Below are 15,644 nucleotides of genomic sequence, written 5' to 3'. Positions count from 1 at the left end.
CTTGAAAGAGAGCAACAGTTTCTCCTTTAAGTCCAACAGTAGAATAAAAAGCCAAGAAAACCAGTAAAAACTGCACGAAGCTGCAGTTAACTAATCACTGATATATTTGAAAATTATCCCTAGAGAAGATACTAAAACCTTTTCTTTGGAAAATGTTCTGATTGGTTTTATTTACAAATAGTCATTTTTACAGCAAAACTGTCCTACCTTGTTACTGAAATATGTTGTCTTGTTCCCATCATAACATCTCCCAGAGCCTTACTGACTTCCACTTCAACCATTCCGCCCTCCTCTGGTTTCAGGCAGATCGGTAAGGCCAACCTTTCAGACCCTGACTGCTGATGTCTAAAATATTATACGTGCCTCTTACTGCAGGAGTAAAATGTACGTTTGTTTGTACATGCAAGTATCTACTAGTATTTGTAAATCCAGAGTTGTATATGTAATGTGCTATTAAATACCATTAAGAACATTACTATTTTCTTTGAGGGGGGTGTTTTCAAGTGCTGGGAGAAAACATGTGACACTGAGTAACATAATGAATATATCTCCAAAGGGAACCATGATGGCCTATTATCTAAAAATCCCTATTATGACATTTTAAAATGAAACATATCTGTCTTCAGTGTTACAATACTTTGTCTGTAATGAAGACATTCATATAGAATCTGAGCAAAGTGTTTGAGCACATAAAACTGTTTTTTACCTTATGAACAGCCCAGTGATTTAATCAAGCTTCAAACAACTGCCTAACAGCAATTATTTGGATGTCTCTGAAGTATTTCAAGTTTAGGTTTTTTTTTCAAATGTCAAAAAAGGGAAGCCAAAACATATGGCTTTGGAGCAATACGAGACCTTTTCTGCATAGGGGAGAAGTATTTTCATGACTGTTATTGGAGACAGGTGTCTGAGTGAAGAATGGGAAAAGACAAAAAAATATTCCAACTGCAGGAAGCACATCTGCTTGCTCTCCCAGTTAGCCTACAGCTCAATTATTTGTCTTGTGAAATGAATTTTCCAACTGAGAAGACAGGCAGACACAGGCCCACATGTTCAGGGGAAATCCTCCATATGCATTTTTCCTCTACTCAAGAAGCAGTCAGGCTTAAGAAATAACAGCCCTTCTCTCTCCAAGAAAAAAGTGCGTTGCGTGACACAATGCCAGAGTGCAATAAGCTCATATTTGGGAAAGCAATCTGACAGCAAGGTAAAAGCACTGCCCACTCGCGTCTTGATATGTTGCTGTCTGGCAAAACGGTTTAGCATACAGTTCTCTCCAAACTTGTTGGAAGCATTCCTACAGAGAAATTGTGCTGACTGTATATTATAAAGAAATTGTTATATATTGAATAGAGAGAAAAAATTATTCAGGATTTGTGTTCCTTCTTTTGACAGTGACCTACACTGGGGAGACCTCATTGCTTTCCCCCGAATGCCCAAGGTGCACTTCCTTAATTTTATCATCCTCCAGTATGAACACTTTTCAATGTGCATGTTTAAACAAGGCCTGACCTATATCAGCCCTTACATTATGCACATAGTTCTTCTCCTTGGGTAAGGGATTATTAAAGCCTGACAAACCTTATGTTCATGTAATTGTTTTCTGGAAGATGTTTGCACTATATAAGGACCAAAGCACCATAAAACACTACTTCAGGGGAGAAAAACCTGTGCCTGTGGCCAGCCTCTCAGCTTCTCTGTGCTAACTGTAGAATGTAACTAGGAATGTTCACCTACTTTTGTAATGCATTTTGAGATATATGGATAACAATTCTCAGCAGCTATCTAAAGCTCATTAAAATATTCCATGTGTAAGTCACTAACATGTCATTGGCTGATGTGGATAGTAAAGCAAAAGAAAGACTAGCAAATTCCTAGAAAGTAGGAAAACAGAAAGAAATCATAGTAATTTTGTACCTGCTAAATCTGTTGATGTGATAGTATAAAGAATGGAAGGGAACAGGAGAGGAGAGGAGGGAGAAGATATTTCCCAATTCATAGCCTTAAAAAACCAGTAAGACTGTTTTACATGAAACTCTCAATCTTCACTTACCCACCAAGATACAGTTCTGACTTTGGCAATTTCCACAGTTTGAGCTGGAGATGTGACAAGCATCATTTGAAGGAAATTCCATATACAGGCCTTGTCATATCACCAGCTCTCCTAAAGTGAACAGAGTTCAGAACACAGCTCTAAGCAGGTAAGTAATAATGAGAAACAATTTTCAAATATTTTGCTTGCACTGTGAGGCCAACCTCAATTTTCAGTCTGTTCCTACTTTCCCAGTATTGATTTGGTATCTGACATTGTTTTTTATTGATTCATTTTTGTCTCTTAAATTAACTTTTCAGTTGAGAGGAAACTAAGGCAAAAGCCTGCAATCTGACACTAATGGTAACCATTACGAAGTTTGGATTCATCATCCTGAAAGTCACTTAGCGTTTCCTCCAAATGCCTGGCACCTCTGAAATATGCAGGCTCTTTTCCTGTCAAACAACACAGCGAATCTGAAACAGAAAGCAACCTGGTTTTAACTAACTCCTGTTACTTTAATATAAGTACTGTTGCAAATGTTGGTAATGAACTGCCAGACCATACTGCTTTGGTGTTTCTGTTATACCCTGAAATCTAAACCACTGTGTGGAGAATTTCTGAATGTAAAGCTGACTCCATCCAGCTATCCTTCAGAGAAAGTCAGCAAACTAATGTTGACACTTGGAAGGTCCTAATGCTCTCATTACTGTAATGAGAAGACACAGGTCCCTCAGTTGGGAGATGTTACTCTCTGCAGTGAAAGGTGCTGCCTTCCCAAACATCCCTACCCCTTCTCTTACCAAACCTTCAGAAGAGAAGAGCAAACAATGTGACTACCCACGCCACACACCAGCAAAAGGAAGCGGAGGTGACTAAATGCAGGCAACTGTTGTACAACCAACATTTTGACAGTATGTGGCTACCAATAGCACAAGTTATTCAGAGAAAGAAACGAAGGTGTCGAGAGTTTCATGTACTGTAAGGCAAGAGAAATCATCATATATAGCAGTCACTTTCTCTGGGATACCATGCTTGCACACTGGGACATTGGGTAGTCCTGCCAGGAAAGGGCTAGAGAGCTACTGCAAGGCTTGGGTTATCATTAGCACGTTCTCTTGCCTCCCCTGCTTTTTTTTTCTCTCTTGTTCCTTCATGTACAGCTACTGCAACAAATTGCACAGCTTGTAAATAGGCATCACGGTCTAATGGACAAGGTGAAAAACCCCCATCGACAGCAGGCAGTGTTATATCCTGCATTATCCTTTTCTGACACCTCAAGAAAGGCAAGTCACTTTTAGCCAAACTGCAACTCCTCCTGCCTGAAAGGATAGTTTATTCCTGCCGTCCCTTTAGGCAAGAGGACAGTATGGGTTGTTGTTTTTTTTTTTTTTTTTCCTTCTGTCCCAGAAATACATTCACCATGGGAGAAGAGCTGCTTTTAATCACTATTAGAAGTTTCCTCTGGAAATTTGCACCTAGGGCATGCCATGAGAATCCAAGCATTTCTTGTTTCCTGAGCCAAGGCCCCAGCCTCACCCACGCTCCTGAGGTGGCACCACTGGTTGATGGGATGGCATGGATATGGCAGGTGCCTGACATGGCTGCACCCTCCTCCGAGGCCTCTGCTGCCCTCTCTGGGGCCTGCAGCAGCTGCTGAGGTTGCAGGCAGTCCTGGGTGAACTTGACTGTCTCCTGATAAAACTAGGTATGGAAATGTCCACTGGTGTCAATAAACTCTTTGGTCCACTACCAAAGGCTTTTAAAGGTCCATGCACATTCACCTGACACAAAGGCCCTGAGCGAAGGCCACAGTCAGACATCTGGGCAAAGAGGTGAGCCTGACCCAGATCCCCGCAGGCCCCCATGCAATCCTGTTCACCTCAGCAGCCTTCCTCAGCCCCTGATAACACACGGAACTTGTGGGAATGCCAGTGGAGACTGGAAGTGCAGCAGGGTTTCTTCCTCCCCTTTCCATGTGTGCATGTGTGTATACACACATGTCCATTTTTATGTAATATAGGAACAGATTTTTCTCTTACGTAACTCCCATGCTGCATTGGGATCCAGGTGGTTTATGTTTCTGTGACTTCCCCCGCCCCCCCCCCCCAGTCCTTCTGGCTTTATTGCCTCCATTAAAAAAAAAAAAAAAAAGTGACTTTTTTCTCATTAGCAGAGGATTTCTCCTTTCAACTATGAAAAGCTTTAACAGTCTTTAAATTTTTATCAAGCTTTTCTAGTCTTGTATTAAAATGTTTGATAGATTAATATTAGAACACCTTATGAAATTGCCACTGTACACACATATTAAAAATGTATATTATGCATATATTTGGAACAAATCTTAAGCATACAATAAACTCCAAGTATTTACCAGTATTTCACTAAAAATACAACTGTCACAAAGAGGGATGCACTTGTTCTTACTTTGTTTTCTTGTGTCAAGACTAAGGTGAAGGAGTAAAATGATGAATTTTGGAATGGTGGAAAATGTTAAATAGAAGGTTTAGAAATGCCTGCTTCAGATGTGCATTTGAACAACAGCATGTTTTTGTACTGTTTTTTGTTGGTGGTCAGTATGAAAACAGGCTAGGTTTCAGAATGTAATGGTCTGTGACAACAAGGTAATTATTACAGAACAGAAACACACAACAAGCTATTATCCTGAGGTTGTTCATGATTAGGAAGTCTTCTTAAACAGTGTGAATTAATTTCATCTGTACCACCAACCAAAGACCAACAAACATTCCCATAATTCAGTCCTTTCAGTCATGGAGAAGCAACTGTCACTCTAAAGAAGTCATAATTCAAGACCTGTGAATATCGACCAAGACCTGCCACGTTTAGAAAAGGAATTCATAAACTACTCATGCCACTTCTGATAAAAACAAGTCATCAGTCCTTCAGATAGGGAATCTGCTCTCCTTCCTTCACACAGCACTGGTACAACCACCAGCAAGCTGCCAGTGCTAGATTCACAATATTTATCTAAATGATGCCTGGTCTCAGACACAAATTCTCAAAAAATCTCACAGTGGAGGCAAGCCAGCAAGCCAACCATAAAACTACCAGATCAGAGGCTGACACTCAAAACTTGGGTTAATCAGTACGCAGCCCAGGGATGGAATTGAAACAGTCTTAAGAGCACAGTCACCTCCTGTAAGTAAGCAGGTGACACATACATATTCTCATCACCTCAAGTGGTTCTGTAGTGGTTGACAGATGGGCTACAAGATACTTCTATCATGTAGCTAAGAATGGAGCTTGAAGAATGGGTCAGAATACTCTGTGTTTTCTGGAGGACAAAATATGTACAATTAAAAGGCAACTTCAAGATCCTTGTCAAATGCTCCATAGATGAGGTGAACTGATGAAATGGTGATAAGTACTAGCAGTTCACAGATAACACACAGTTCTTCCTGCTCCCCAGCACAAACTGTGTTACTCCCACTCTTACTGCTTAATGCACTTATGACAACTTGCGAAGCTGATACAAACTAATACAGACATTGCTGATGAGCAGAGAGAGAGAGCTGTGCCACTGGTGTAGCCTTCAACACCGCACAGATTTGCAGCTGGAGCTTAAGGAGAGTTCCTGGATCCCCTGTCAATGATAAATAATCCCTCCTGTTCTGTGCAGTTGCCTGGGAGAGTGAAAAACCCTGGCTGACAATCGCTTGGGTGTTTTGATTATCTTTTGATTACCTTTTGACAGATCTATAGCAATGTACTAGAGCTGGCCATGAAACCTACTGCACAAAAGAAAATATAACCAGAATAAGATCCTTCATAGTATCTCCTTAGCAACTCAAACAGGGATGTCAGACCTGAGTTCTGCTCTTTACACTGGTTTCCACAGCATCTGAGATGAAATTCCAAGTTTTGGTCCTCATCTTCAACACTCACTGTTGTGATGCTATGTGAAAGAATGCTTAATACCATGGGCTGGTGGATGTAGCTGGCAGTTTTATTCCTCTGACTAAAAGAAGTACTACATGGAAAACAACATTTTCCGGTCTGAGGTTATGAAGGAATCTCTTCTAGGAACAAAGGACTGCATCTAACCTCCTTATCACCTCACCCACGTGTAATTACATTTCTCTGATGTGGCCTTCCTTATTAGAAATACCTAGCAACACATCCACTTGAAGGCAGAACACCTCCCTCTTCCTTTATCATTCCCTTAAGGTTTACTAAACCCCCTTTATTCCAAGTAAACACTCTGTTGCACATGGTTTTTCTTTGGGAAGAATAAAACTAAGGAAAAAAACTGACAAATGCTTATCACATTACTTAATGTTGCACAAAGGATGTTGAGATAAACTATGCACTAAGATGTATTTATGGGGTCCACAGCTAATGGCATATATTGCCTTTAGAAGCAACAGTTATTCCTGGTGAATCAATAAAAGGAGATAGGAGGAAGGGAGGGAGGGAGGGAGAGAATAGAGAAAAAGGAGAGAGGATGAGGGAGGGAGAGGCAGAGGGAGAGATAAAGAGAGAAAGGGAAAGGGAAAATGCTCTCTGGGCTCCAGCCAAGTAACAAGTGACATGGTCTCCCACACAAGCAACCTCTCCTGTACAACATGTGATTACAACACTTTTTCCATAATAGCTATATCATTTTCACTAGGATCTGCTCAAATTGTTTGCACTTACCTATCATGCTACTAGCGCTCACTGAAGCCTGCTTTCATCAGGTGCAACAGCCATCTAGCATGTGCATGCATATTTTTTGAGCGATATTTATTAGCCACTTAAATGACAATTACCTACTATCTTATTGACTAAATCTTGTTTTCCTCTAACTAGACTACAAATCAAGGATTACAAAAGAGGGGGGAGAAGTACGAATTCTCACATTGGTGGCAATTATGTCCTATGAGAATGGCTATAACAACATCATTGGGTTTCGCAGGTGCAAGCCCACAGAATAACTGCACAGTAACAGAATGAGAGCAACAAGAAAGAAATAATGCCATTATGCCTTAGGCATGTGGAGGAGAAAAAACTGCACTTTTGTAGTGAAAAGCAGATTGCAACATTAGAGGTAAAAGGCAGCCAGTGGAATGCCAAATGGTAGGCCCTTAGCAAGACAAAGGTTCAGACACTTAAAGCATTGCACAACATGAAAACATTCCTGGATGGCACTCTGATACTGCTGTGTCAACTGAGAACAAGAATTGACAAATGGCTGCACTAACTTCTTGTGCCTCTGAAAGAGTAATCATCCTTTTTGCTAGCTGATGATGAAAGCGTGGACTGTTTCTCCATCGCAATAAAGAATATATATTCTTCACAGCCATTCCTGGCACTCTGGACTGCAAATCTCGTCTTGGCCAACAAGCTGTCTGTTCGGGAAGGACTGCAATGCTCTTTTGAAGGCATTTACATTGGAAATACACACCCTTTACCACTCTCACACAGTCCCTTTCCCAGCTGCAGGTATTTGTATGCAAAATTGGAGTGTTGTCACATCACTGGCCTTGTTAATGTTATTCACACTGGAATCTCTTTACCTCTTTAGGTATATTTACTAAAATTTTTAGTTCAAAATTTTCAGTTTTTTAAATTGAGTTTGGTTTAAGTTTTCATCCTCCGACTCAATTTCAGAGAACAAAACTGGGTTTCATTTACACTCAGGTTCTGTTCAGAAGTTATTTGTAATGGATTAATATATGACTGATATATAACAACAGTATTTTACGCACATAAGCAACATTTGCTAAACTCTAGGTTGTTCTAATTCTAAGAACATGAATAGAAAATATCTAGAAGACTCATAAAAACTACTCGACCTATGGAATAGCCTAACTGCTTGCCATTTATTAAACATCTGTTGACTCTTCGATAGCTTTCTATTAACACACTATAAACAAAACCTTAATATAAAGCCCAAATAAAGCTTATTAGGCATTTGTGTTTGGTTTTGAGATCACATGAAGCAGTGAACACAAATTCTCAGCAGATTAGAAAGTCAACATTTTTAACTCCCTCTCAGAGAATTTATCAAAATTAACACCTTCAGGAGTAAGTAATAAGAGGAAATGACAATTTCTGGAATTAGATATGTTAAATTATTTATCATATTCAATAATTACCATCAACTTCAATTTGAAGGGATCAGACTGACATAAGTGAAATTATTAATAAACTAACAATTTAATTTTCCCTTAGGATTGTAATTCATGAGATATTTAGGAAATCGATTACTTTCATCATGATGGATTCAAGTGAGAGCTGGCAGCAATGAATGCAGCACATGAGAAAGAGAGAAAGACAGAATGACCCTCACTCATTAGAGGCCTTTAGGTCAGTAGGGCAATGCTTCGAGTACCCAGACTGTGCATCTGCTTTGCCATAACAGCACAGCAACTCACAGAAAACATGTGCTTGGGCTCAAAGGATATAAATCTTAGCAGAAAGAAATGCCTGCAGAATGTGAACTAGAAAAAGACCCTAAGTATTTCAGGCATGGAAGTACGGGAAAGGCTGCTTTTTACATTTTCAGATTACCATGTCCAGATAACAGTAAAACTTAAAGGAGAGATCAACACAGCAACTAACTTCTGAGACGATGAGTCAATATCACTTGCTTTATTACAGTATTGTCTGAGGGACACTGCTCTACAAAGCTTACATATTGAGACTGCTTGGGTGGTTTCCAACTTACCTGTCTTCCTTCCATAGCTCCTCGCATTTCCTTGAATGTCGAGCTAAATTCTCCAATGAAGTCATGCTTTCCATTCGAATCCCAGTCCCAAACTATGCACTGGGTAGACAAAGGGGAGAAGAACAAAAGAGCACATTTTTCTTTAGCTAGAGAACAGGTTTTATTGAAAAATACTACAGGAGAAATTATAATACGCATTGCGTGGAGTGTTTTACCCAGAAGGAAATCACAAGATATAATAAAATCATATCCTTGTCTGGATCAAAATGTAACGACAAGCGGAATTTCAACGCAGCTTGCTACTGATGAAAGCACATTTACGTATTTTAGAAAGAAATGATTCCTTGACTCCATCTTTTTGCTAGGTGTAAAAACACAGGATTGTGTGTATTAGCATGTTCATGGTCAAATGGCGTCCTGAATTAAGGGTAACTTACCTCATTGAAGTGCTTTACAAATATAAATCAGTATTCATAAGACTAGTTGTTGTGGGCAAAAATTACCATTATCATTTTTACAGGCAGTGAAGGTGAACCAATAGTTATAATTATTTGCAATGGCTTTGAATTTATAGATGTCAGTGTTTGGTGCCCCTATCTTGGCTTTTTTTCCAGTGTTGATCAACAGTGAATATTCAAGCCAAACCCTGCCAGTAAAAATTCCTAAATTCATGCATAAACATGAATATGTTAATGAGTTTGAGCCGTGATAATTTTATTTTACAGATATTGCTAAATACAAGTCAGCTAGCCAAGACTGAAGCACATAGCAATAGCTACATGCTTTGCTAAATATTAATTTTAAAACCGGCCTAAAGACAACAAAGGGGCTCACAACTTTAAAGAACAAAATCCCGAATTCAGCCTCATTGGTCTCCCTAGATAAAAGCTCGCATACATTGACAGGTTCAGGAGGCCTTTACTGAAAATGTCCTGCTACAAAGTATCTTTTCTTACTATTTTTTTTAAAGCAGTAATGCATCAAAGCCCTCTGCATTGTCACATGAGGAGTGCACTGCCATTTGGCTATGAGATGACTTTGAGGGGAACTTTTACTTCCTACTGAGGGCCAGAGTCCTCTAGGTCTGCGCATGGGTGTAAGGTGAGGACAGAACTGGTGGAAGTAGTTGAGGAGTTCCCTACTGAGAAAGGCAGGAATGAAACATAACTGGGGGTGGCAGGGCTGCAATAGTGGGGTACCAGGCTTAACAACAGTGGGTTTTATCAGGCCACTTTGTCTCAATGAGGCTCAGTGCTTTTAACCCAGCTCTGGTGGTCAGAAAACACAAGAAGAAGCACCTCAGAGAGTCCTCAAGCCATTTGAAGGTTGCTTGGTCCCAAGGGGCACTTTGAGTTCACCCAAAGGGGAACCGAAATTATTGGACCTCAGGTGGATCTTCAGTGTTAAGTATTTCCAGGAAAACATTTCATTGAAACAGACTTCCATGTCCACCAGCTATGCTTTCTAACCAGCCTGAATAATCCAGTCAAAGCCGGTATGTGAGCACCGTAGCCAATCCCTTTTCACCACCAAACTAGTGGTTTGTAAATTCACTTTGAGGATAGAGGGAAGAACTCTATAGAAAGCTTGAGGTATGGGCAAAATGACTGAATTCTTTGAGTGAGAGCAAGAAAACAAACAAAGTTCCAGGAGAAAGACTGTCTAAAACAGTTTCATTCACTACATTCGGGGTCTCTCACAAAGTTAGCCTTAATGGATGTTTATCACCTAACATCCTCTCACCACAGCCATAAATTAATAAATAGCATCTTCCACACAAATGTTTGTCCATGTGAGGTCCACGGACTTGAAACACAGGTAGGTCTACATCTAAGCCAGCTACCTGAATTTATTATGCTGTTAAGTGCCCAGGCACCTTATTTGCCTTTGTAGAAGCAACACAGGTGGTGATCTTACTAAACTCATACCCAGAGCTCCTCCAGGCAGTATACCATCACTGATGTTATCATTTAGATTCCTTCTTTTTTAATAATTAGTCTAACTTTCTTTTGAACTTTCAACATTGTTTCACTTAGCCCCAGGAAGAGATTTGGTTTGAAGCAAGGGAAATTTCTTTGATCCCCATAGTAGACGTCCAGTAGAGGTACAAAGGACTGCCTATAGGGAAAGAGTACAAGTATACCTGTTATTGCTACTGACATGAATCAGTTGAAAGAGTTCCTGGTCAGGCAAAGACCTGGTTCTTGAGCCTTCTGTTACCTTTCCATCCTATCACCTGCAATTTTACCATTTTTGTTTCATAGAGCTTGAAAGAGCTTCATTTTCTTTTCCTGAGAAATTTATTGTTGATATAAATTCATCAATTTTTATTGAAATTACTTTCTAAATATTTAATGAAAAATAGATTTCATGGATGAAGCATGATTTAAATTTTTTTTGTTTTCTGTAATGATTGTGAAAATAAGATTTAAGATGCTAAAATGTTAAGGAAAAAGATTTGTCAAAATTTCATAGTAAAATTGATATGAATGTGCAAAAAGTATAGTTTTAGTAATGTTGGCAACTTTTCCAAAGATGTTTTTGAAAAAATGGCTATTTCAAAAAGAAAAAACAACAACCCTTATTGTGAAATTTTCCAACCAGATTTACTTTCCAGGTTCTATCTTTAAACTCTATTGGAGCATAAATACAAGAACAGACCCAAGGTTATCAGAGACTTCCATGAAAAAGTACTTTGAAAAAATTCTGTTTGGATGCTTGCTCTTATGAGGAAGGAAAAGCTCAGAGTGCTGATTTGTGGTTAGAATTTTAACTGGAGGTGAGCAAAGTTAAATTACATTTAAAACGTCCACCCAACAGGGATCCAACTGCTTTTTCAGTCAAGCTAGATGTTTTCTAACTTTAGCTTTCAGAAAGTCAGATGGTACTTTAATCTTCATATTGGCTTCATGGAAAAGACAAACAATTACAGTATTATCTCAATGCCATTTGCACAATTAGAGCTAAGGGAGAAGGGTGGTCCCTACAAGTACATCCATTACAACTTCTTTTTCTTTTCAGAGTTTCACATCTGGCCATAGAAACATATTGTTATTCTCAACAACAAAAACGTGTTGTACACAGTAATGATTCTGCATTTGAACTGTATGTGAAAAGTATTTCTGAAACATATAAATACTAGACCTCAGAATTTTTATAAAAACTCAGTCAGACAGATAAAATCAGCAGGGAAAGACCTTTACAAATAATCCAGAATCAGGTAAAGAATAGAGGTGAGAACCAAAGAATTATTCCCCTATGATATACTTTACAGTTGTTTGGGGTTTGTTTCTTTTTTTTTTTTTTTCTTTTTTTTAAGAAGGCCCTATGTGCTTTTCAAATCAAATCCTCCACAAAACATTCTTTATCTTTAGGCAAACCTTAATATGCTCTTTGGGTGTGTACTTTTACAGGTTGCTTAAGCAGAAGATTAACAGTATACCTATTTTACATATATACACACACACTCTCTCTCTCTCTCTATATATATATATATAGTACTATATACTACACTCTATTAAAAGTCTCATTAAGAAGGCTTTCCATATGTTTAATTTTAAACATCGGTAAATCAGTGTTCAGATAACTGGTGAAAGAATTCAGTCTCCTACCTATTGGTTACGGGCTCAAATGCAGGGAATAAAAACATCTGTCCAATGCTGCATGGTGTTGAAATAGCACTGACTGGAGTGATGGAGAACATCTTCCACCCTTGCATGGTGCTTCTTCCCTCCCCAAAATACCTGCTGAGTGCAGGTAGAGGGAACACTGCTTCAGGCCCTCTCAAGGCAAGGCGCTGTGCCTTACAGAGCTAACCAGCAGACTCAGTTAAGAGGACATCAGAGGATCACTTCTGGGTATCCACATCTTCATTCCTTCAGCTTTTTTTGTAAATAGCTCAAAAGGAAAGATTTCCTTTCAGGCTGAAATTGAACTTTTCAATGGAGAAAGGAGGGAGAAAGGTAGATTTTAAAAAGAAAAAGGTATCTCAGGTTGATGCAGATGGAAAATTTCCCTGATTTTATTTCTGTTCAGCTTTTTCACCAAGTGTAGATTTTAACAACACTCTCACTACAAAGGGAACTTCTGGGCAGCATGCAAGAAAAACTGCACTGGCACTGGAGCTACAACAGCATGGGCTCCTCTGGCTGAATTTCTTAATGCTTCTTGGAAGATGGCAGCCAGATTAATCTTCCTACCTCTGTGTGATCACAAAAACTCACTTGCACAATTTTTGATTTTAATATATATTTCACAAAAGCATTATCTGGACCATCCTCCAGCTCCAGCCAATACTGATAATCCGTGATGTGATGATGCCTAGAAATAAAGAAACCAATTTCTCTATGCAATGTCTCCCACAGAGTGAGGCAGTTTTCCTCTTTGATAATTCAACAGCAAAAAAAGAATTACTACCTCAGATCCAGATCATATGATCCAAACTCAGGTTTTAAAGTTTAATTTATGTGATCTAACTTGAGACAAGAAAGTGGTGTTCCAAATCTCAATATGAAAGTCAGACTATGTTTTCACTGAGCTAAATTCTTGTACAAGTGTCATGAAAAAGTTCTTCCCATGCTCACCTAGCTTTAATCACAAGGAAATCTAAGAGAAAGGATTGACTACTGTAAAGTATGCTTTTATGTGTCGGTGTCTGTAAGTACTGAGATAATTTTCCCTATACACCTTTAGGGAAATGCTTCAAGCTATTTGTCCCCATTAGACTGTCACAATGACAGAACTATTATATACAGCACCTTTGGGCAGGGGTAATGGAGAGACTTGTAACTTAACCTTCCAATTTATGAACCAGCCCAAAACATGCTCCAAAGATTAGTTTCTAAAAGACTGGCAGTGAATCTCATGACTAAATCCTATCTGGAAGCAGCTGACAGCCAGACCATGGAAATGTACTTCTTGAAAATAATCCAATTAAGTTTTTCCCCAGCTGGCCAGACACTGCAGTTCATAGCATGCACAAAGCCAGCAAAAACTAGAAAATTCCCAGTCTTCCCAGGCTGAGTTTCTTCAGCTCTGTGTATACTCAAAGTCCAATTATGAAACGTTAGTATGCCTTGTGCTGGTACTACCTTGCCATCTGGTTGAGGAGGTATAGTGTTAGACGGTCCTCCTGAAAACGTAAGATTCTTCTGTGTGTTGTTACTTCAGTATCTATCCCGATACTCAGTAAGGAGTGGAAGGGATACCTTTCAAGGAAAAGAACTGTCTTTGTCCATTAATTGCCTGTAGTGCCTAGCTAGGTGTTGGGGGAACAGAACTGAACAAGAGTGGTTTAAATTCTAAACAGAAACTGTCTTGGATGGATTTTCCTGGCATTTCTGTGAATCAAGGTATCTTGAAGAAGAAGAATGCTTGAATGTAATAAGTAATGGACTTGAATGTAATGAGTTATAGCCTGGTCAGTTATAAAGTTCTTACCTAAGTTCAACTCTAAACTAAAATAACATGACAATAATTTTTAGGTAGAGTTTATGTGACACTTACTATCTCTCAAATAAATGAAGTCTTGACCCAATTGTCAGTGACCTACTCTAATTCTAGAATCACTTTGAGCTGCAGGTGGTACGAGGTGGCAAAAGGCTACAAACAGAAACTCTTCTTCAGTTCACTCTCTAGGATGAGTGACAAAAAAAGAAAGAAAGAAAGAAAGAAAAAAAAATACTCATAAAAGCCAGAGAAAGTGGAAAAAAAATCTCAGAAAAAAATTTACTTGATCATCAAAGTGCTTTTTCTGGAACAGTCTCTCTCTCTCATCAGGGTTATTATTACTTGATAACGAAGTAAACCTCCTACTGTACCTCCCTGAAGTATATGTACCCCACTTGGAATACTTCAAAGAAGGTCTTTTTATAGGAAGGCCTTTATCCACTACCTACCCATTCTCCTAACTTGGGTATGAGAAAAGCTACACAAAACTTTCAGTAAAAAAGCTAGAACACTTCATTTTATCCTGTTTCTGCAGTCATCATGTTCCAAGGCCAAATTCTAAATTAAACACACCACGACCCTGGGTTACATGCTGGAGAACACCTGTATAGAGATTTGCTCTTTCCTGCTGTATATTAAATTCTTCACTCTGCTGCTTTTTTTTTTTTTTTTTTTTTCATCCAAGCTGGCCATCACAGTTTTTTTCACTAGTTGCGCTTCTCCAAAAAGTTAAAATAAACTTTTTATGGCTCATTTCAGATTTCCTCTGAAGTTGGGCTCCAGTGAGAACACAATGAAGCAGCTGAAACGAACCTTTGTTTCTTGCGAGCCTCTCACTAAACTAAAGCTTTTTTCAGAGCACTGTAGATACAATATTTGAATTTTTCCTCTTAGAAAGATTAACTCAATTCTTCAAACTAAACTGCTCAAAACCCCCTGGGCTAATGGGGGGAAAAGAGCTCGAACCCTATACTATTAGGCTATCTGCAGCCCCTGTGAGGCCCATCTGGAAGCAACTTTCAAAATTTTCTTCTTGACTACAAAGCCTCATCCTTTTTGAATACTAATCTTCGGTTCTGAATGGACCAATACTCATCAATTCACCAGTGCAGCTGAGTTTGCTCCATAAGCATTAGGTGAAATCCTGGCTGCACTGCAGACAATGAGACCTTTCCTATTAAATTCCACAAGTGCCAGGATTTCATCGATACCTTTGTTCCTCCTGTACATGGATGGTGGTAATTGGTATTTTGAAAGTTGACAGGGTTGTATTGGATTCAGATCCTTTGCCCGTTGAAGGAGACTTGAGAAAGACAGTCATTGATAGCTTCTCTTGGTTAATCGTGAGTGATTCAGCATTCCCTTCAACATGCTGCAGTAAGTACAGCACCCAAGACAGTCAAAACACAAAGGGAAATAATCTTCCCGTGGAATCTAAATATATGGGGAGTTTGGTTTTAAAATCATCTGCTTGGGAGAGAAGAGTGGATG

The 15,644-nt window shown here is 39.1% G+C and overlaps 1 protein-coding gene across 1 annotated transcript in view; it reads right to left on the bottom strand.

The window, feature by feature from the left end:
- CPNE4 (copine 4) overlaps window positions 1-15,644 on the bottom strand; it is a 244,413-nt gene that overhangs the window by 49,024 nt on the left and 179,745 nt on the right. Inside the window, exon 8 of the mRNA XM_040592437.1 lies at window positions 8,706-8,804. Coding sequence (XP_040448371.1) covers window positions 8,706-8,804 — 99 coding nt within the window. The remainder of the gene's footprint in view (window positions 1-8,705; window positions 8,805-15,644) is intronic.

Source organism: Falco naumanni, chromosome 4 (genome assembly GCF_017639655.2).
Source record: "Falco naumanni isolate bFalNau1 chromosome 4, bFalNau1.pat, whole genome shotgun sequence".
Lineage (NCBI taxonomy): Eukaryota > Metazoa > Chordata > Aves > Falconiformes > Falconidae > Falco > Falco naumanni.
This window is presented reverse-complemented; position numbering and strand designations above follow the sequence as displayed.